This window comes from Aedes aegypti, chromosome 3 (genome assembly GCF_002204515.2).
Source record: "Aedes aegypti strain LVP_AGWG chromosome 3, AaegL5.0 Primary Assembly, whole genome shotgun sequence".
Taxonomy (NCBI): domain Eukaryota; kingdom Metazoa; phylum Arthropoda; class Insecta; order Diptera; family Culicidae; genus Aedes; species Aedes aegypti.
Window position 1 is genome coordinate 380601696 of NC_035109.1, and position 21461 is coordinate 380623156.

The 21461-nt window shown below is 40.1% G+C and overlaps 1 protein-coding gene across 2 annotated transcripts in view; it reads left to right on the top strand.

Annotated features, from left to right (window-relative positions):
• Positions 1-21461, top strand: part of LOC5571918 (putative helicase MOV-10) — a 72303-nt gene that overhangs the window by 29077 nt on the left and 21765 nt on the right. For both annotated transcript variants that reach the window (XM_021852925.1, XM_021852924.1), the window contains exons 2-4: positions 12037-12766; positions 13163-13291; positions 13355-13834. In XM_021852925.1, the coding sequence (XP_021708617.1) occupies positions 12037-12766; positions 13163-13291; positions 13355-13834 (1339 nt within the window). The remainder of the gene's footprint in view (positions 1-12036; positions 12767-13162; positions 13292-13354; positions 13835-21461) is intronic.

A 21461-nucleotide genomic window follows, 5' to 3' on the forward strand; every position in this document is an offset into this window, starting at 1 on the left:
TGCTTTTATTTTTGATTCAAACTTATTCTTAATCAAAGTAGCCTCGAATAGCATTAAAAGTTGCTGAAATATTAATGTGTATTTCCATATATAAATAATTTTGTATGAAATGCGCGGAATCAGGCACTGCGCTGAATTAGGGTACTTTACGGTACTGGTACCAGGTTCCAAATGAATGATGAATAATAATTATCTCAAACCTGTATGGAAATGTAAGAAGGGTTCAGTCTCACCATCGGTGGATTAAGTCAGGTTTTTGAAAAATGAACTTTAACCCCTCTACCGGCAGCTTCACTTTTTACCGCTAAAAAAATATTCAAATCCCGACAACTTTTTTGTTTCTCGATATTTTTGCTCCATTTTTTCACAAGATCTCAAAAAACTTTTCTAGTTCAAGAATCCGTGTCGATATTAATCATTGGTGATCTAGTTTTGAAGATATTCAGATATTCCTTGGGGGACCGACTTTCTCCATATAAAATGTCTTTGGCGGCCATTTTGTTTTTAGTCAATTTATCATAAAAATAAAATGTGTACAAGACAATGCCAGGTAATGAGGAGCTACTCTGAAAAAATCATACAAATCGGTTCAGTATTCTTGGAGAAATCTGAAAATTACGATATGAGGTTTTTTTAGAGTTTTCAAGATCTTTATTTGTCCAGCGTGTTACCAGTAATACAAATGCTCATTAATCAAAGACGGCTGCTCCAAATTGCTTCATTTTTTCACAACAAACTCGCATCAATGTATCATACCGAGGAGTGAATATCCGAATACGATTAAAATTCTGTAGCCTGAGAAATTAACGTGGGTTATGGTTACGCGTCGGAAATTTGGAATATCTCCGGAATTTTGGAATATCTCCGGATTCAGATGAACAATGATCAATTTAGACACAGATTCTCAAACTAGAAGAGTTTTTTGAGAACTTGTGAAAAAATGGTGCAAAAATATCGGAAAACAAAAAAGTTATCGCGATTCGAATTTTTTTGACGGTAAAAAATGAAGCTGCCGGTAGAGGGGTTAAGTAAAAATTTAGTACACAAAATTCAAGAAATGTGTTTGAAGAAATACATACGAAGTAAAAATAACTCATTGCCTTTTTAATGTGCCATAGAGAGTTTCTATTTGACGTGTAATCACAGAGATGTGGACAAAACACTTTTGTATGTGTTTTCGGGGGTGAACCCAAACTTTCAAATTAGCGAGGGTACACGGTATTTGAAAAAGTTAAAACATGGTTTAGGAGCTCTCTAGAAAAATCATTCATGAAGTTTTGTAACTTTAGTCATTATTTGGACAACATGTTGTGTATTTCTTTCACTACTGGACTGTGAAGTGCGGCTTCATAAGTGCGAAAATGTGAATAAAAGTGCGAGATTGCATCGAATCATGTTGGTGTCTTCAGAGCACTTATTCTTTGGACTGCGATGAATAACCCCGCTGAAGACACCGACTCGATTTGGTGCAATCACGCACTTTTATTAGCGTTCCCGCACTTGTAAAAACTTCTGCGATAGTCCAGTGGTGAATGAAATGCGCAATATTTGCATCTTTTTTTGTTTTGTATCAAATTTTAAAGACATTCAGTTATTTATAAACCGATTTACACAGCACCTCAGGTATAATTTGAGTTCTACTCTATATTTCTGAGCAGTTTATTCTTCCACGAATACGAAAATTATAACAGTTTGACCACCCCGATAAAAGTATTGTTAAAATACAAGAGAGTTTATTGTAATAATACCGTATTTTCGAACAGGTTACCCATAAAACAAAACGAAAACAAAACACGATACAATTCATTTCTAATTTGTTCTATTGTTTTTTGACCAATTAGTTGTAAATCACAGTTTAATAATACTAAACAGGGGTCTTTATGTATCATTACAATGGAGTTTTGGAAAATAAATCATGCTTAACTCAGGCCAAAACAATAGAATATATCATCATTTTTGCATGATTTCCAAGGTATTTGTCGCGCAAAACTGTAATATTTATTGTGTTTCCATAATTTTTTGTTTGCTCCACGTTGTGATAAGCATGCTAGCTTAAAATAAATAATAACGGTTAAAGATGTCCGCAGTTACTTAAAATATAATTAATGACATATGAGCTTGAACTTGATTGGCCGTCCGTGGTTGCTACTCCAGTATCACCAGATCAACTGCACTTACACAAGGAACCAATCAGATGACTGCTTGAGACAAACAGACACCCTCAGTGTATAAGTGCTGGTGATCTTCTATGTTTAGGTAATAATGGCGCCTGCCACGTAAGAATGCAGACAAATGAGGAAGGAATTGATGGTGTATTCAAAAATGCTTCACAGTATACCAGAAATACCCCTGAATCTACTCCAGTTCATGCGGGACGATGTAGGGGTGGTGAATTTATGGCAAAATACTTTCTGTTTGGTTAGCATACTACCTATTTATCCGGCGTAATAAAAGGCGTGCTATAATGATGCCATCCCGGGACAAAAAATCCCGGGATTTAACAAATTTTGGGATTTCCCGTTTCCCGGGATATTAGTTTTGACATCCCGGGAATCCCGGGATTCCCGAAATGTACGTAGAATTTGATGAAAACTACTAAATTTCCATGAAAAACAATGACATTTTTCTCTCTGTCAAGTCTTATTTGATAAAATAGAAAAGCATCATGAAAATAAGAATGAACGAGTAATTATTTTCATTAAAAGACCAATTTACCAAGTAAAAAACACATATTTTCATTTGTCTAGTTGCAAAACTTTGATGCTCTTTTCTTCGTTTTTATAAGCCAAGGCAGAGAAAGTAAATCTAAAAGAACACCTCCAGTCAATACTTTTCAGTAATTAACTTTTGGCATGATATTCTGTAATACCTTCTAAGATCTCTAAAAGTTTCTTTTGTTAGAATAACTTTTAAAATATTTGAGGCAAATTGCCCTATTTTGACCTACTTTTCACCATACTTCAATTCATAAGTGTTATAACGAATTCGATAGAAATCTCTAGCAAACCCGTAATTATTCTTAGCTTGATTTTTGTTAAGTTATTTCATCGGAATAAAAAAGTCATGAAATGTCATGAAAGTCATTATTGCATTAAAAAAAACATTGTACGTATTGTTGAATTTACCTAAACCTAACCTAAACTAAATACTAGTTTTATTGAAAATCTGCGGGAGAGCTCAGATTTTTGTCCCGAATTCCGGGACGAGCAAAATGGCCAGGAAATGGACACTCTAAATGCTATGAACTGTGATAGATGAAGAGTGGAAGATAGAAGCAAATGAAAGACACAACTATCAAGTATGAGTGTTTGGGTCGAACCGAACATTGACAAGAGGAAGTGGGTTATGGTGCTTTCGGATTTCAAGGACCGACTCACATGAGATGAAGCTAAGAACTAACTTTATTTCTTACCTAAGGTCTTATATACTACAATTTTCTGCCTGGGTCTTACTGTGCCATGACGCACTTGCATCTGTACCCGGCAATTTTACTTTCTCAGTCTGCTTATCGCAATTCTATTTTCTTAACTATCAACGACTCACCGTCGCCAAGATTTACGACCGCATCTTTGGGTCGCTCTATTATTATCGATTTTGGGTCTTTATTTTCTTAATGATTATTCGTGTCTGCTTACTTACTTTGTACGTACCCTTACTGTAGGGATGATAAACTAAACATAAAGTGACAAGAAAATGCCATGCGGCGCGCTGATAGTAGTTTTCAAAAGCCCAATGACGCACAAATGATTCATGTACATAATGATTGCTAATTCCGTCTACTGTAACTACATTGATTGATTTAATTAACAGCGCGTTCGTATCAATGAGGAAAGGGACGGGCCTGGATTGAACCCATGACCCTCTGTTCATGAAGTAGAAGCGATAGCCATTACACCACCAACCCCGTCTGTAAATACAATTGCTTTCCTATGATGTAAGAAATAGCATTGAAAATGTTGTAGTTTTAATGTTTACGAATAAAATTTTCTTTGTTCAAACGTTGAAGGAAATATAAATCGTAAATGTTACTGTTAGTTTTTCAATTTATTGTTCAAAATGAGGGGCTAGTGAAAATTAAAAATAGATTTTTTTAAAACTTTTGACGTTAACTACGTCTTACGGCAATATACTGGGTGTCAATTGAAAATCTAAAATTTTGCGACCGTCACGAAAAATAGCCGTAGCAGTAAACGCGCAATCATTCAGCAAGACCAAGCTGAGGGTCGTGGGTTCGAATCCCACCGGTCGAGGATCTTTTCGGGTTGGAAATTTTCTCGACTTCCCAGAGCATAGAGTATCTTCGTACCTGCCACACGATATACGCATGCAAAAATGGTCATTGGCACAGTAAGCTCTCAGTTAATAACTGTGGAAGTGCTCATAAGAACACTAAGCTGAGAAGCAGGCTCTGTCCCAGTGGGTACGTAATGCCAGAAAAAATAAGAAGAAGAACGAAATTATGTAAAATTTTCAACGCTAATAACTCAGTCGTTTATCGATAGATTTTCAATATTTTCCCATCAATCGGTCGGAAATGTATACAACAATTTCCTCGAATGGAGAAAACTATTTATTATCGACAATAAACTATTGAACATTGGGAAAATGTTGACCTCTTTCTTACGCAACCAATCACGTGCAAGCAGTTTTCCACGCTTCTTTTGCGTTCCGCTTCGTACTATAAAAGCAGACCGATTCCTGCTTCTTCGCTCATTCTTCTTTTTGCCGTCAGACTGTGAACATGGTCGGCGAGCAAGTCTCGAGTGCCTTTCGCATTCTCAGCTCAGTTGCAAATGAGACGTGAATGCAACAACAAAACGCCGCCGCGACTGAAGCCGCTTGTTGAAGCGCCCATCGTCATCGCCACCGCAAACCTCATCGGGCGAGGAGGATATTCACCAGTGCGCCGTCAGCTCCTCGCTACCTGTTGTACTTTTAAACTAGATGTTTATTGTTCGAATGGTAAGTACAGAATGACGGAGTAGCAATAGTTCGCCTTTTATATTGTCAGGTTGCTAGTGGTTGCTAAGGCAAGTTCGAGTGGTTACCCAAACAACACTGGCTTGGTAGTTGACTACTACGATTCTCCGACTTGGTCGTCGACTACTATGTTAGTCTACAACATTCCTCCCTTCTTATTTCCAGAATACCAGGAAAGGCTCTAATCTGGATGGCATCTGAATTATACGTTTGGGACGGCTTGTGGAGGGTTCCTCATCAGATTGTACTTCTGGCTGGGACCGCTGTGTTGATTCCAGAGGGTTAACATCAGGAGCTTCAATCTCGGGTTGAACTTCATTTTCCTCATCATCATCCTTTGTAATTTCTGGATTGTGTTCAGAATCTGGAGAAGCGTTAACATCGACCATATTTTGTTGAGTGTTTTCGGTATTCTCTTGTAATCCAAATTCATCCACAAATATGCTTAATGGAGATGGTACTGTTGAATTCCTAGGTACTGTTTGTTCATCAAAACGGTGCTTGATTTGATTGGCATGTGAACGAATCAATTTCCGTCTGCCATGCCAGTCGTCCAGTAGAACATTGTAATTCACCTGTCCAATAGCTTCAATGATGATTCCGGAAGCCCATTTCCATTTTGAATTGGTTTGGTAGACCTTTGCATAAACGGTATCACCTGCCTTTAGTTTCCGAGGTACTACGCCATGCTTCCGATTGAATTGGACATTCTGGTCGTGATTGATTATTGGTGTCACCGGTTGTCGTGGTTGAAGTAAGCTTAATACTGTTCGCATGTTTCTTCCAATCATTAGCTGGGATGGTGTTTTACCATTTAGGACACGACTTGGGGTTGTTCTGTAGGCTTGAAGAAAGATTTGCAATGATTCAGAGATATTCTCCCCCTTGTTGATTTTGAGCAACGCTGACTTCAAAGTTTCTACAAAACGTTCAGCCTGGCCATTACACTGCGGATGGTACGGAGATATTCGCAAATGTTGAACTCCATTCTTCTTGTAGAATGTTGCGAACTGCACCGATGAAAATTGTGTACCGTTGTCTGAAACGATGGTGGTTGGAATTCCAAAACGAGCGAATGATTCATCCAGGAAATTGATTACTGCTGCAGTAGTTGGCGATCGTTCAATGTTGATTTCCGGCCATTTGGAAAAAGCGTCGATTACTACCAAAAAGTGCAATCCGTTAACTGGACCAGCAAAATCTATATGAATGCGTTCCCAGGGAGACTGTGCGAGCGGCCACGATTGCAGAGGAACCTTCGGAAGTGTCTTCGAATGCATGGCACAGCTGTCGCATCGCTTGACGTAATCAGAAATGCTTTCATCGATTTTTGGCCAGTAGACGTGACTTCGTGCAAGCGCTTTCATTCTTTCCATTCCTGGATGTCCTTTGTGGAGCTGTTTTAGTATCCGTTTGCGTAGTGTTTCAGGAATCATCAACCGGCTTGAGAGCATTACACATCCCTTCACCAATTCTAGCGCGTCTTGATGAGTGTAAAATGCTCGAACATCGGGGTCTGTGATGTCTTTGGTGCTGGCTGGCCATCCAATCTCGATATGGCTGACTACTTGCTGGAGTACGGGACACTTGACTGTTGAGTTGCGAACCATGTCAAACGTAACAGGAAGGAACCCGACTGCTTCTTGGAGAGGTACTTCGATGTCGTCTTCCAGCTGGATTGAAGCAATGACAAAATCTTCCTCTGGTCTTGAATGCTTGCTGATCAGACGAGAAAGAACATCAGCATTTCCGAACTGGGTGGTGGATACATATTTGATCTCGAAGTCATAGCAAAGAAGCGTCAGTGCCCAACGTTGTAAGCGATTGGCGGTGTGGATTGGTATTCCCTTTTTTGATCCAAAAATTCTCAATAGTGGCTGATGATCCGTCTGAAGAGTGAATTTACGTCCAAGTAGCATTCGGTGGAACTTCGTGACTGCATACACCAAAGCTAGGCCTTCCTTTTCTACCTGTCCGTAACGTTTTTCAGCATCAGTAAGAGAACGGGATGCATGAGCAACTGCTTTGACAGAGCCATCGGGAAATTTATGCATTATGCATGCTCCAATTCCTGATTGAGATGCGTCTGCTGCAACAATTATTTCCAATGTTGGGTCGTAATGGGTGAGTAGAAGGTCTGACTGTAGTACTTCTTTGAATTTCTCGAAAGATTTCTGGCACTCGTTGCTCCAGACAAACTGAGCATCTTTCTTGAGAAGTGCATCAAGTGGTTTTCGTAGTTGGTGCATTTCCGATACAAACTTGCCATAAAAATTTACTGCACCGAGGAATGATCGAAGACTGGTGATGTCACTTGGAGGGGGCATCTTGACAATAGCTTCTATTTTCGCAGGATCCGGACGTAGACCAGATTCGTCAACGATATGTGCAAGATACTTGATTTGATGTTGAAGGAGATTTCACTTTTCTTCACGAAGAATGAAACCATATTCTTGCAGCCGTTGAAAAAGTGCAGTGAGAATTTCATGATGCTCCTTTTCGGTCTTGCTGAATACCATCAAGTCATCCAGGAACGATTCTACACCCTTGAGATCTGCGATCATAGTGTTCATAAGCTGTTGAAATGCTCCAGGAGCGGACTTCACCCCAGGTGCTAGCCGGTTGAAACGAAAAAGTCCTCGGTGGGTGTTGATTGTCAGTAAATTTTTTGAGTTGTCGTCTACTTCCACTTGCAGGTAAGCGTCGCTTAAATCGATTATGCTGAAATATTTGCAGCCATTCAGCTTGCTGAAAATGTCTTCTGGAACTGGCAATGGGTAGTTGCTTGATTCCAGGGCGGCGTTTAGTCCGGTCGAATAATCGGCACAGATCCGTATCTTTCCTCCTGGTTTCTTAACCACAACGATTGGTGCAGCCCACTGTAAAAAATCAACCGGAGTGATAATATCCAGTTTTTGTAGACGGTCCAGTTCAGCATCGACTTTTTCCACTGACGTGAATGGAACGGGGCGTTTCGGTTTGTAGACTGGCATAGCTTCGGGCTTCAGGAACAGACGTACCTTGGTTTTTGTGCAGTGTCCAAGACCTTGCCGGAAAACTTTGGGAAATCTTGCTTTGTAATGCTGTATTGCGTTCGACCTATCAGCGTGAACTTGATTGCAAATCGTCGACAATGGCATGTTCCAAAGTCCGAACAAGTCGATCCATTCCAGACCAAAGAGGTTGAGGTCGTTGTTGGCCACGTAAAGCTTTCCAATTTTGGTGACACCTCCAAAAGTGACTGAGCTTTGAAGTTCACCAAGAAGCTGGAGAGGCTTGCCAGACGCTGTTGTTGCTGCCCTTGTGGTAGGTAGTAGTTTGGGTGATCCGAGTTTTCTCCAGAGTTTCCGAGAGATAATCGTGATGTCCGAAGCCGTGTCGAATTGCAGCGTTACTTCAGAGCCATCGATCGTCACAGTCAGGAACTTCCGTCTGGACTCGCTACTAACCTGGTTGATTGCGAAAACACCGTTGACCTTGGAATTTTTCTTCTTCTTCGAAATGGATGTCTTCGCCGAATAGCAGCCACAGTAGCCCTCTTTGTGTCCGGTTTGCTTGCAGTCCTTACAAACATGGTTGGTAAACGAGCAATCACGAACGAAGTGCATACCGCCACACTGCCAACATGGTGTCTTCGGATTGGTTGATTTGCCGCTTGGTTTGTTTTTCGATCCAGATGAATTCGGCTGAGACTTCTTCTGTTTGATTGCGCAGACGGAGCTCACCGATGTTTGCTTCTGTTCCACCATCGCGGTATCAAGTTTGAGATTTTGAAGACGCTGACATTCTGCAATAAGCGATTCGAGCTTGCATTCGTCGTCTGCATTCGTTTCGAGTTTTGAGAGTAGCCGTGTTCGAATATCCGTGTCTTTCGAGGAACGAAGTCCGCAAATGAAGATTAAACTCTTGAACTGGTCTGCGGTTAACTTATTCAATTCGAAATCTTCACAGAACTTGTTGACTGTCCCCGCGTAAGTGACAAAATCGTCCGCATCGTTTTTCGTCAGCTGGAAGCACTGGTACCTTTTACTGAAGAGCGAAATCCGGATGCTGAATAATTCCTTGAGTCGCTTCACGGTTTCTTCGAATGTGAACTCTCGGGGATGTTTCGGAAGGACGAAATTGACGTAGCGATCGAAAACGTTGACGCTGAGGCTTCTTAGGAGCAAACGTACTTTCGCAGCATCGTCCAATTTCGCACCGTCCTTCAGGAAGAGATCTTCGTATTTGCGGTACCACCGGTCGAAAACCTGGCCATTGTCCGGATCGTAGGAGAACTCGCTGATGTTCGATGCCAAAGATTCAATAATGAATTCCGAGTTGCTTGAAGATCGGCCGGATGCGGAGCCCTCTTGAATGCCGAAGCGCTCCAGCAAGACCATCAATCGCGCGTTTTGCTCTGCCATCTGCTGGTTCTGCCGAACAATCTGCTGCATTAGAGTTTCGCTGTCGCCGCCAGGTGGTGCCATGATTCTTCCTCTTGAGCTTGAGTTCTTGATAACCTCGTCGCCAAATGTTGTACTTTTAAACTAGATGTTTATTGTTCGAATGGTAAGTACAGAATGACGGAGTAGCAATATTGTTCGCCTTTTATATTGTCAGGTTGCTAGTGGTTGCTAAGGCAAGTTCGAGTGGTTACCCAAACAACACTGGCTTGGTAGTTGACTACTACGATTCTCCGACTTGGTCGTCGACTACTATGTTAGTCTACAATACTACCTGAGGCACAAAGCTTGATCATCAAGCGGCTGCAAATCCAGCGTCTGGATTATGAAATCGCTCAAGATTTCAGAATGGACTCGCGCTTCCAGAATCGGCCCTGCAGGAATCGTGGCGCAAAGGCAGGTTTGTACGAGATGGCTGAAGAAAATCGACCAGAGCCGCTTGTTGAAGCACACATCGTCATCGCCACCGTAAAACTCATCGGGCGAGGAGGATTTCAACCAGTGCGCCATCAAAATGTGTCCGTGATTCGCGAATTCAACCATTCAATCGGCCCTTTCCAAGGCCAACAAATGTATTTTAAAGAGTTATTTGTGTAATATTCCCTAATGTGTTTACCACATACTTGCTGTAATCTCTTAATTCATCTCATAGCATCATACAATAACTGATTTATTACGAATAATTGACAATACGGCAATTTGAAGATGCTTCCGAGGACGCTGCTGCAGTGCCGTTGGGATGAGTGCTCAACATTTCACAACGATTGTAAAATAGAGTGGCATTTCAATCAGCGTCTTTGTTTTCCCATATTTTATGGGAAAACTTCGATGACGAAATTTATCGTATGTATCAAAATTGCACAGTCGAGTCTAGTACACGACACTGGGGACGGCCTTACAGTTAAATTGCACAATTGTAATATTTTTGGCATTTGTAATAATGGATCAGAAATGTACCTTCATAATAAATAAAACTAATGATTATCAATAACTAATTATTGAATATTTAGTAGATGTCAACCCTTCCAACAAATCATTCATTTCTTACGCATTAGCATTTTCTGAGATTTTCAAGTAATTCTCAGCCCAACACATCATTGGCACATACTCATTTCCCAGATTGGTCGATCAAAAAGAGAAGAACACGAAAGGGAGGGGCATCATTTGCTATTCTAAGGTTATAAAACATGCTTTCTACGTCGGATTCGGTTTCATTCCATTTTGGCTTTCGAGCTGGTAAGAGCTCCGAACCTGCTCAGCTACTCCTCGCTGCCAGAAGCCTGCTGAGATGTAGATTTTCAAGTTGCCAATCCAGCGTCTGGTTTGTGAAATCGAACAAGATTTCTAGATTGGCTCGCGCTTCCAAAATTGGCCCTGCAGGAATCAGTGCGTCAATGCAAGATTTGTACGAGATGACTGAAGAAAATCAGCCAAAGCCGCCTGTAGAAGCGCTCATCGTCATCGCCACCCCAAATCTCATCGGGCGAGGAGGATTTCAGCCTGTGCGCCGTCAAAATGTGTCTGTGTTACTCGAATCTAACAATTCAATCGGCCCTTTCCAGGGCCAACAAATGTGTACTAAAGAGTTAATTGTGTAATATTTCCTAATACCACCACATACTTGCTATAATCACTTAATTCTTCTCGTAACATTATACAATATCTGATATGTTATGAATAATTGCCAATAAGAGCCTTCCTTAGCCGAGTGGTTAGAGTCTGTGGCTACAAAGCAAAGTCATGCTGAATGTGTCTGGGTTTGATTCCCGGTCGGTAATTTCGTAATGGAAATTTCCTTGATTTCCCTGGGCATAAAGTATCATCGTACCTGCCACATGATGTACGAATGCGAAAATGGCAACTTTGGCAAAGAAAGCTCTTAGTTAATAACTGTGTAAGTGCTCATTGAACACTAAACTGAGAAGTAGGCTCTGTCACAGTGGGGACGTTATGCCAAGAAGAAGACGAATTAACAATACGACAAATTGAAATTTACGGTGGCGATGACGATATCGATGACTGGAGCACTTTTCCGAACGGAGAGCTTTTCACTGTTCTTAAATTCACAAACCGTTACATTCTGAATTATAACTCAAGGAAGGTTGCAAATATGACAATTGACTTAAATTCAAATGCAGCAAACCACATGGCGTAGTTAACGTCATGCGGTCGTGTCACAACCCCCACTGAGTTTTTGATATTGTTTTGTTTTTTTTTACATAAAAATCAATTTCAGCATACTGTTTAAATTTGGTAGGAGTCAAGCTTAAAAATATACACGATCTATTTTTTTTTCAATGTAATGTCTTTATAATTTGAAGAATCTCAACTATACGATTTACATTATCCACTTGCTTGACGCTTCCTTACTTTGTTTAGTATCGAGGGAGAATGTAATAATATGTAAGAGAAAAAAATAAACATGATTTTTCATATTTCATTTTATTATATTTCTTCAATATCGGCATCGATCAAGTTTTCAGTTTAAATGGAAGGTTGCTTCTCCAGAATTGTGCTCTTGAAAATTTGAGGATTTGCTTCGACTCATCTTCACCTTAAGGAATAGGCACAAGATTATCAGTTACTAACCAGTTTCCACTTGATTCCACAGTTCCGGTGCAGACGAGACGACCTCGCCCACCACCAGTACAACAACGTAACCCCCGACCACCTTTGGACCATTCAAAGTTCGCGGCCAAATATAGCAAGAATAAACCGAACCGGTCCACTGGATCAGGAACGAAGGGAACCGCTAGCAACGAGACTAATCGCCAGCACACGAACATCGTTGGCCGTGTGGAACGTCACCGGAATGCCGGTGGCCAAATGCGACGCTGCATCTGCCGGTGGGTCATGACCTACGGCCGCTGGCTTGATCCGTACGAATTTCTGACGAACTACAACGAAGGCCAGGGGTGCGCTGTTTGCCGTGTGAACTTCCACTCGGAGGAAAACCGATCGGAACACTTCGACGAGCACGGCAAGGAGTTCAACATCTTTGCGAAAAATGGCGATCGCCGCGTCACTCGCAATGCTTTTCGTCTGGAGATCAAGTATTTGCCGAAGTACTCGCGGATGATCATTCGTGTGGAGAACGATTCTAATGCGGTGCTGGTGTTGCGATCCGCTTATCTGCTGCGGTTGGACAAGCAGTTAGATGCGACCCTGGTAGGACCACTGAGAATGAATCCGGGATACACGTACGAAATTGAGTACACGATCGAGCACTGCATTCCGAACCATGTCTACACGGTCGTTCTGATGGCGATCGTTGCCGGAAGTCGAGTTGAACTGGTCGAACAGTACCACGTGCAGATGCTGAAGAGCACGAAGATCGTTGGGTAAGCTTGCCATCCGTGCAATGTATCCTAAGGCCCAAATTCTTGATCGAAAATGCTCTGCATCCGAAAAGTTGGGCCATTTGGCATAACCGGGATTATATCCCTTCCTTCTAATGATGCCTGTTCTTGATGGAAAAATGGTATGCCAAATGTCTTTGATGTCGAATGGCGTTATGCCAAATGACCCAGATCCGGTTTAGATGTATGATGTTTTCAGAGAAGTTTTTCGGGATATAGAGGCCCTTCTAAGAAAGCATTATTTGCAAATACATCTTACCTCTAAGAACAATTTTTCGAAAGCAAAGCATTTTCGATCACGAATTAGACCTCAGTACTGTGCATCGGAGTGAGGTTTTTTCGCAGTTAAATAACTCATAATACATTTTCGTACTGCAGAAAGCCTTTGAAGATGGATATTTTGGCGTACCACCACATTCCGGATTATCTTATAACCCTGTATAAGAACAATTTCGAGCACAGCAATAATTTCAACCGTTTGGCAATTCTTTGCCTGGAGAATCTCCGGTAAGTTTGTATGGATCCAACTTGTTTCGTTTCATTACTCCGCGTCCCTCTTCCCAAAAACAGCCAATTCATCAAGCAAGGTTTAACATCGGTCAACTACATAGAACAGCTTCGACTTCTGAACATGATCGAGGACTACGATCTGCAGACGATCTTTTCCACTTATACAATCCACAATGCCACGGTGACGCCGGCCGAGCAGCACCGGCGGTACATCATACGGGTGGATCAGTTCCAGGTCGCGCCGGCCATGCTGGAAATCGACGGCTACGTTCGGATTACCGTGCACCGTAGCACCGGTCCCCGCGGAACCAATCTGGAGTTCATCAACGGTTACATAGATCTGATCAACGAGGACGAGATCATCGTGACGATGCAGCAACCGGTCCGGTTCCATCTGCCGTGCAAGGTGGAGTTCCCGCTGAACCGCACCCAGTACAAGTTGGAGTACAACGCACTGAATCTGATCAGCCGGGTGGATTTGGAGAAGTTTCTCTTCCCAAAATCGCTGCCCAAGAAGAAGAAACCCGTTCGACAAACTGAGTAAGTACCTATTTATCATGTTGAGTGCAAAGCCCCCATTACTGGTGCATTGAATACCATTTGTCCCTTAGATGGAAAAATTCTCTATCCATGTTCCGTTTTCAATCGATTACTCCGCTTATTAGTTGAGTTGGGAACCTCTGGTCTACACTGTAACGAATTGTCATGTATATTTGATAAAAAAAATCGCACAATGTTCGAAAATTGATTTTTATCTGCATTACTCCTGCGATTTCTTCAGCATTCCATCTAGTGATACGTCCACTTTTCCCCCAGAAGTTTTTCCACGGTCGTTGTATAGGATTCCACCGAGATTTACTTCATATATGCCTCCACGGATTCTCTTAGGAATTTCTCGAGAGTTTACTCCAAAATTCTTAGAGAGGTATCTCCTAGAGCTTTTCACAAATTACTCCATGGGTTTCAGGAGGCAATCTTACAGGGTTCCCTGGAAAAATCGCTCCTAGAATCATTTGGAATACTACTGATTTTTCAAGAGTTATCATCCTTTTGTCTGCAGTCGCAAGAGAATGATATTACAATTGAATTCCTTTATAATGCAGCCCACAGACGCTCAGACGGTTTGACCAACATTGACTCTGCCCTCAAGTTAGTCAATCCGATTTATGTTGGTGCAACCGTTTGGCCGAGTGTCAGAGTTCGTTGCAGCAACACTATATTTCTTCGCACGTTTTAAATGTTCTTGGATGCTTAAAGGAATTACTCCAAAATTTGCTTCAGAGTATCCTTGAAAACTCGACGTTGCCACCTGCAGTAATTTTCTCAGGGATTACTTAAAAAAATCCAAAGACTATTCTAGGAATTCCTCCTGACATGTTTTTCACAAAGTTTTCAACCAAACTATCCAGCTAACGAATACGTAGAGTTTCCAAAGGTTTCCGCAACGATCAATTCATGAGTTTGTAATTAAATTCTATCAGAGATTTTTTTTCAAGAAACTCGACAAGTATTTCTAAGCCATTGTGTCATCTCCAAGGATTTCTGAAGTTCTTCCAAACGTTTCTCAATTATTTTGTCAAAAAAATCCAATTACTAAGGTGCCGGTACCAATGATTGCAATGGATCAGTAGATTGGACTATAGAATAAAACGTAATTTTTTCGATAAAAACGACCTGCGCTATTTTTGGTGGATAGCTCGCTTCTAGTTTAATCGATTTGTCAAATTTCAGCTTTTTATTTTACCAAAAGTCATATAAATAATTAAGTTTACTAAAAAAATGCTCCCTTGCTCCAGAAGTTGCCGTCGTGTTCCAATAGTGGATCAATTACGGAAGCAATTTTTTGAATAAATATTTAAAAATTAAGAAATGTCCCAGAGATAATCTTTATGCTTCATTCGAAAGATTTTAGTTACTGCTCCGAGGAAGAAAAATATTAAATCTATGTTAAAATCAGCTATTTTCTTTAAAATTCCTTGTATCATTCCCGAACGTCCACTACTGGAGCACTAGCGCAACTACTGGAACACGTGTACCAATAATGGCTCAAGCGATTTTATGCTCAAAACATAATTTTACCACTCTTTTTATATTTTCCCATATTGTAGAGGTTGAAATCTCTGTTAAGACTTTTCGTTATTATGTTATGATTTTTTATAGCTTAGGTGATCCACTAATGGTACAGGCACCCTATTACATCTATTTTTCCAAGAAATCCTCCGATCATCCCATCATTCCTACTCAATATTTTAGAGATTTCGTTTTCTCAGAGGTTCCTTCACAGAGATTCAATATTGATTTATTTTCCTTTTTTTTTTTAATTATCTTAGCAAATAATCTAGAAAATCTAGTTTCTCTAGAAATCTTCATATATCAAGTATGACTTAAGAACTTACACAAGTTTTATCAGAGGTCACTCTCAGATTTGCTTTATAAACTTTTCACGAAAAACTCCTGGAAGAATGCTTGCACAAATCTCTGAAGACTTCCCTGAGAAATCTCTTAGAATTAGGAAATTCCTACAGTTCCAGAGAAATCTTAGCAGCAATCTCTGGAGTAATTCCTGAAGGTATCCTTAGAAAAATTCTTAGTCAAAATCTTAAAGAAATTTTGAAGGACAATTCTGTAGAAAATCCTGAGAAATCCCTGGAGGTATTTCTGGAGAAGTTTCTGGCTGAATATTCCAACATGTTTAAAATGGGAGCCTTGGAGGACGTTCTAGGAAAACCGATGGGAGAATCACCGAAATAAAAACTTTGAGGACTAAATGCTTTCTTGAAAAATATCTAAAATTATAAAAAAAAGTAATTTCTGCAGGTCTCGTTAATAAAGGTCTCGTTAATAATATGAAGTAATTCCTGATGGAATCTCCGACGTAATTTCTGTGGTTATTTTTGGAAAAATCCAGGTTGTATTTTTGGATATCCAAAACAAAACTCTTGGAGGAATTCCTTAGGAAAATTCTTGAAGTTATTTTATGGGAAATAATCACTAAATAACTCCTGAAGAAAAATGCAAATCATTCATATTAAAAAATCTATCCATCTAAAATTGGAGTATATCTTGAACCTGGAATTATTTGATAAAACCTGAAAATATCAGGGAATTTCATTTCGGTAAACTAGTAGACACCCTGTATATGCTTCCACGGATTCTCTTAGGAATACCTCGAGAGTTTATTCCAAAAGTCTTAGAGAGGTATCTCATAGAGCTTTCCATAAATTACTCCATGTGTTTCAGGAGACAGTCTTACAGTATTCCCTGGAAAAATCGCTGCTAGAATGATTTGGAAAACTACTGAATTTTCAAGAGTTATCCTTTTGTCAAGTTAGTCAATCCGATTTATGTTGATGCAACCGTTTGATCGACTGTCAAAGTTCGTTGCAGCAACACTATATCCCTTTTGGGACGGACGATTTTTCAACTTTATGATCAAATTGCTCTTGCTATATGTTAACGCTTCAGAATGGATTGTACTCCATGGGATTTTTAAAAAGTATATTTGAAACTGGCCCTGAACGTTCCAAAAAAATATGCCCAGCACAATTGGTCGGTGTGCAGAAAGACTGGACCAAGTATTTTTTGATTCTAGAAAAAGGTGCACTAGGCGTTCGAAATATTAAAATATTTGCGTAATTCACTACAATAATGGAACTTATCTATTTGATGACACGTCTGTATCAAAATAGCATCAGAAAAATTAGAATTGATGAAGTTCTCATCGTATCTTTAGAACGCTAAAAAAACATCCAGTCTGGTCTGTCTGAACACCGACCAATTGTGCTGCTTCGTCCCGAAAGAGATATTTCTTCGCATGGTTTGCATGATCTTGGCAAGTCTAGTGGATATGTGATTTTTATTTTATTTTTTTGACAATAATTGTAGCAAGGGAGAGCGGAACTTTCAAAATTTAAGTATCGGAAGAAATGGATTCCCATGGCTATGGGAACTTCTCCAAACATTTTAATCAGAATCTTTCAGTGGTTTCCTCTAGTTATTCTACATTGGAGTTTATTCCAGGAATCCATTACTAGGAATTTCACCAGAAATTATGCCAGGGATTCTACCAGGAATTTCATCAATAATTTCTCTTAAAAAATATCTACAGATTAAACTAAAAATTCATCCGGGGAAATCCTTCAATCATATCTTCAGCAATTCATCCTGGCATTCGTCCAGATATTTTTTCAAAGGTTTTCCACAAATTTTTCAGGATTTCTGCTTCTGGTTCCTTCAACGATCACTCCAAAACAAACCTCAAGTGATTTGCTCGGTAATGATTCAGGGCTTACTCCAAAGCAGCCTCCAAGAATTCCTTCAGAGATTTCTATAACAATTGGATGAAATCCATGGAGGAACCTCTGGTAAAATCCTTGGAGGATTTATATAGAGGATTTTTAGTTGGAATCCTTAGAGAAAATGCTAGTGGAATTTTTGAAGGAATTATTAGAAGAATCCCCAAAGGAATGCCTTTTTTAAATTCCAGGAGGAACCCTTGATAGAGTCACTGAAGAATATACTGGTGGATTCCCTCATTACTGGTAAAATCGTAATGAGATATTTCTGATAAAATCCCTGGAGGAATTCCTGATCACCCATATGAAATATGGAGGAAGCATTTCATAATGAAATCTACGAAGTATTCCAAATAGTATCCAAAGTATTTCCTGATGGAATCCCTGCAGATACACCTAATGAAGAACTTCTGATGTAATCCCTATATAAATGTCTGTTCCCTGGAAGAACTCATGATAAAATCTCTAGAAGAAATCCTGTTGAAATCCCTAAAAGAACTCCTGCTGTAATTCTTAGAAAACCTTTCGATGTAATCCCTGGAATGGAATCCAATGGAATCTCTGGAGGGACTCTTGACGGAATCCCTATGGGACCTCCTGACGAAATCCCTGGATTCCTGATAATATGCCTGGCAGAACTCCTTATGAAGTCCTGATGGAATTTCTTGAGAAACCCTTGATATTATCTCTAGAGGAATTCCAGGTGAAATCTCCGAAGGAACTCCTTATGGAAACCCTAGAGACACTTCTGGAGGAACTCTTGCAGCAATTCCAGGTGAAATCTCTGAAGGAACTCCTGGTGGAATCCCTGGAGGAACTTCCAATGGAATCCCTGGATGATCTCCTGATGAAATCCATGAAGAAGTTTCTAATTAAATCCCTATAGCAACTCCTGATGGAATCCATTGAGGAACTCGTGATGGAATCCCTAGAGAAACTTTCAACAAAATTTCAGGTGGAACATCAAAAAGAACTGGTAATGAAATCTCCGGAGGAACTCATGATGAAATTCCTTAAAGAACTCCTGATATAATCTCCAGAAGAACTTTTGATATAATCTCTGAAGGAGTTCCAGCTGGAATCTCTAGAGGAACTCTTGATGGAATCCCTGTAGGAACTCCTATTGAAATTTCTGGTGGAATTCCTAGTAAGATTCCTGATAGAATCTCAGGAGGAACTTCTAATAAAATCCCAAAATAAATCTTCATGTATATCCTTGAAGAACTCCTGATATATTCTCTAGAGGAACTCCAAGTGCAATCTCTGAAAGAATTGCTGATGGAATCTCTAGAGGAACTCCTGATGTAATTCCTACAGGTACTCCTGATGAAATCCTTGGAGGGATTCCTGATAGAATCCCTATAGGAACTTCTTATGATATCCGTAGAATAAATCCTGATGGAATTCCTTGGTAGACTCCTGATATAATCTCTGTAGGAATTCCAGGTGGCCTCTCTGAACGACCTCTTGATGGAATCCCTGTGCTGTTGGACAAATGTTGCCTATGCTGTGGGCAAACGCTAAAACGGAACACAGCTAATTCCTTGAAAAAGGCAAAATACCGTAAGGACGCCGTTCACCGCTCATTTAACAGCATTTCAACATGTTAAATTCTGTCAAAAATCGGCTGTTCGATATTTTTCACAACTTTTTGCACTAGACGCAAGATAAAACATTTGTTTTTGCAGCAAAAAAGTTGAAATGTGAAAAATGTATAATGGTACCGAATGACATGTGTGCCAATGACACAGGTTTAGGGCACCATTCACCGCTCATCCGAAGTATGAGGCCCTGTATACAGCACTAGTCGGAATTAATTTACTTTCATTAGCTGGTTGTATTCTTTGTACTATAGTACGACAACATATTGAACCATGGCAGCTAAGAAGCACTTTACGATCTGCCATAATAAAATCATTGTTAAACTCATGTTTATCGCCTTAAACAGCCTAAAATTATGTTTTATAAATTATATATAATATAAAATCATATGAATTTCATTCTAATACAGTCCATTTTGGTATACTAATACATGCTAATAATTTTTATTGCGAAAATTTGTCCAGATTTTTTGAAATAATTCAACGAGCGGTGAATGGAGCATGAGCGGTGAATGGCGTCCTTTCGGTACATGTGTCCGAAACGTCGGATGTAAGCAAAAATCCGTTTTTGAGTTTTATTTAAGACTGAAAGCCATAACCTCAAACATCAACATAACAGTCGCTCTTCCTAGTAGATATATGTACTGGATAATTTATTACAGTTTACATTAATTACAGCGATCGCTCAAGGAATCCCGGGAAGTATCTTCTGGAATAACTCCCAAATAATTGCTGAAGAAATTCAAGGTTATTTTATGTAGGAAATTCCAAATGTAGGATGAATTCCTTGGGAATTAATGAAGAAATACCTGTAGGAGTCCTGGGAGTTTCCCTTGGAGGTAATCGTAAAGTTATATTCGAAACGATTCACCAAAGAATTCTTGGAAGAATCCTTAGAATAAATCATAGAATGAGAAACTTGTGGAAGTTTGGAAAAATCTCTGATGGAATGTTTAGAAGAATTCTTGTAGTTATAACAGCAAACAAAAACCCATAAGAATCGGCGCAGGAATTTCCGGAAGAATTCTTGTACGATTCCATGGTAAAATTTGCTATATATTAATTAAGAAATCATTAGAATAATGGCTGAGGGAATTCCTTGAAAACATCCTGCAAGAAATTTTGGAGGAAGTACCTACTCAGTGGAAGAATTGCTCTAGAAATCACTGAAAGGAACTGGGGTGGACTGGTTGGTTAACACCAAGCTTTCGAATTCTCACTCACTCTCACGATAATAGACTTCTCCATCACCACAATTTTCAGCGAAAAGCTGCCTTGCGAAATAATCCGTCTACAAAACAAAGCGAAAATAGATAATGGCACAACTCCACAGCCGTGAGAATTTTATTGTATCATTCTCCTCTCCACGGAGAACTTTTCATGTGTCCATCGCCACAAGCAGCAGTTGCTTTTATGCATCAAATTAACCGCTGCTTTCGTCAAGTTGATGTGGTAGCATGGATAGCGTGCACGCATCGCGGCTGTTTTTAGCAATGTTGTAGGTTCGAATCCCGTCGGCGGCACCAGTTTTTGTTTATCCACATAGTGATAATTCTCGGGAGAAGTTGGTGAGCGAAAATATGATGGGGTGAAAAAGAAATTATCCCCGGAGTGGAATGATTTTCGGTTATCCTCCATCGTAACTCTAGGGAAAATAAGTGTGAGCGAAAAAAGATATTCGCGTGAGGAAGCGAAAAAGCATTCTCCTTACGTGCGAAAAATCGTAGATTTCGCATCATTGATACGATAATTCAGAACCCTGGTTAACACTAGTTTGGCAGCATGCTTGGAGAAATTCCTTGTGGTACCCCTGGTGGAACTTCCAACGAAATCCCTGGACGTATTTTTTTCAAAAAACTAGAGGAAACATTTGTAGGTTATCCTAGAGGAGTTCCTGTATGATTCTGCGATTACTCTAGAAATTTCTTTCATTCCTGCCTCCTACGCGCTCAAAACCGGTCGGCAGAGGGTAATTTCGTTTTGACGATTGGCAAGAACATGTGTTGTCTAACGTCACGAAAAGAATTCACGTCTTGTGAAAGCTGCAGATATTTAATGCTAAATGAATATCGAATGCAAAAATGGGTACTTTAGTAAAAAGAGGCGGTATTTTGAATAGCCATCGTTGGAATCTGTTCTATCATTCAAAATGGCCGGCTTCTCCGGGCCCATCTTGATGATTTCAGCTCCGAAACCATCCCTGGAAGCAGCTTTATTGTTGGTGAACTGTTGAATGGCATCCATAAAATTCCTCAAACTGGGGATGTTGAT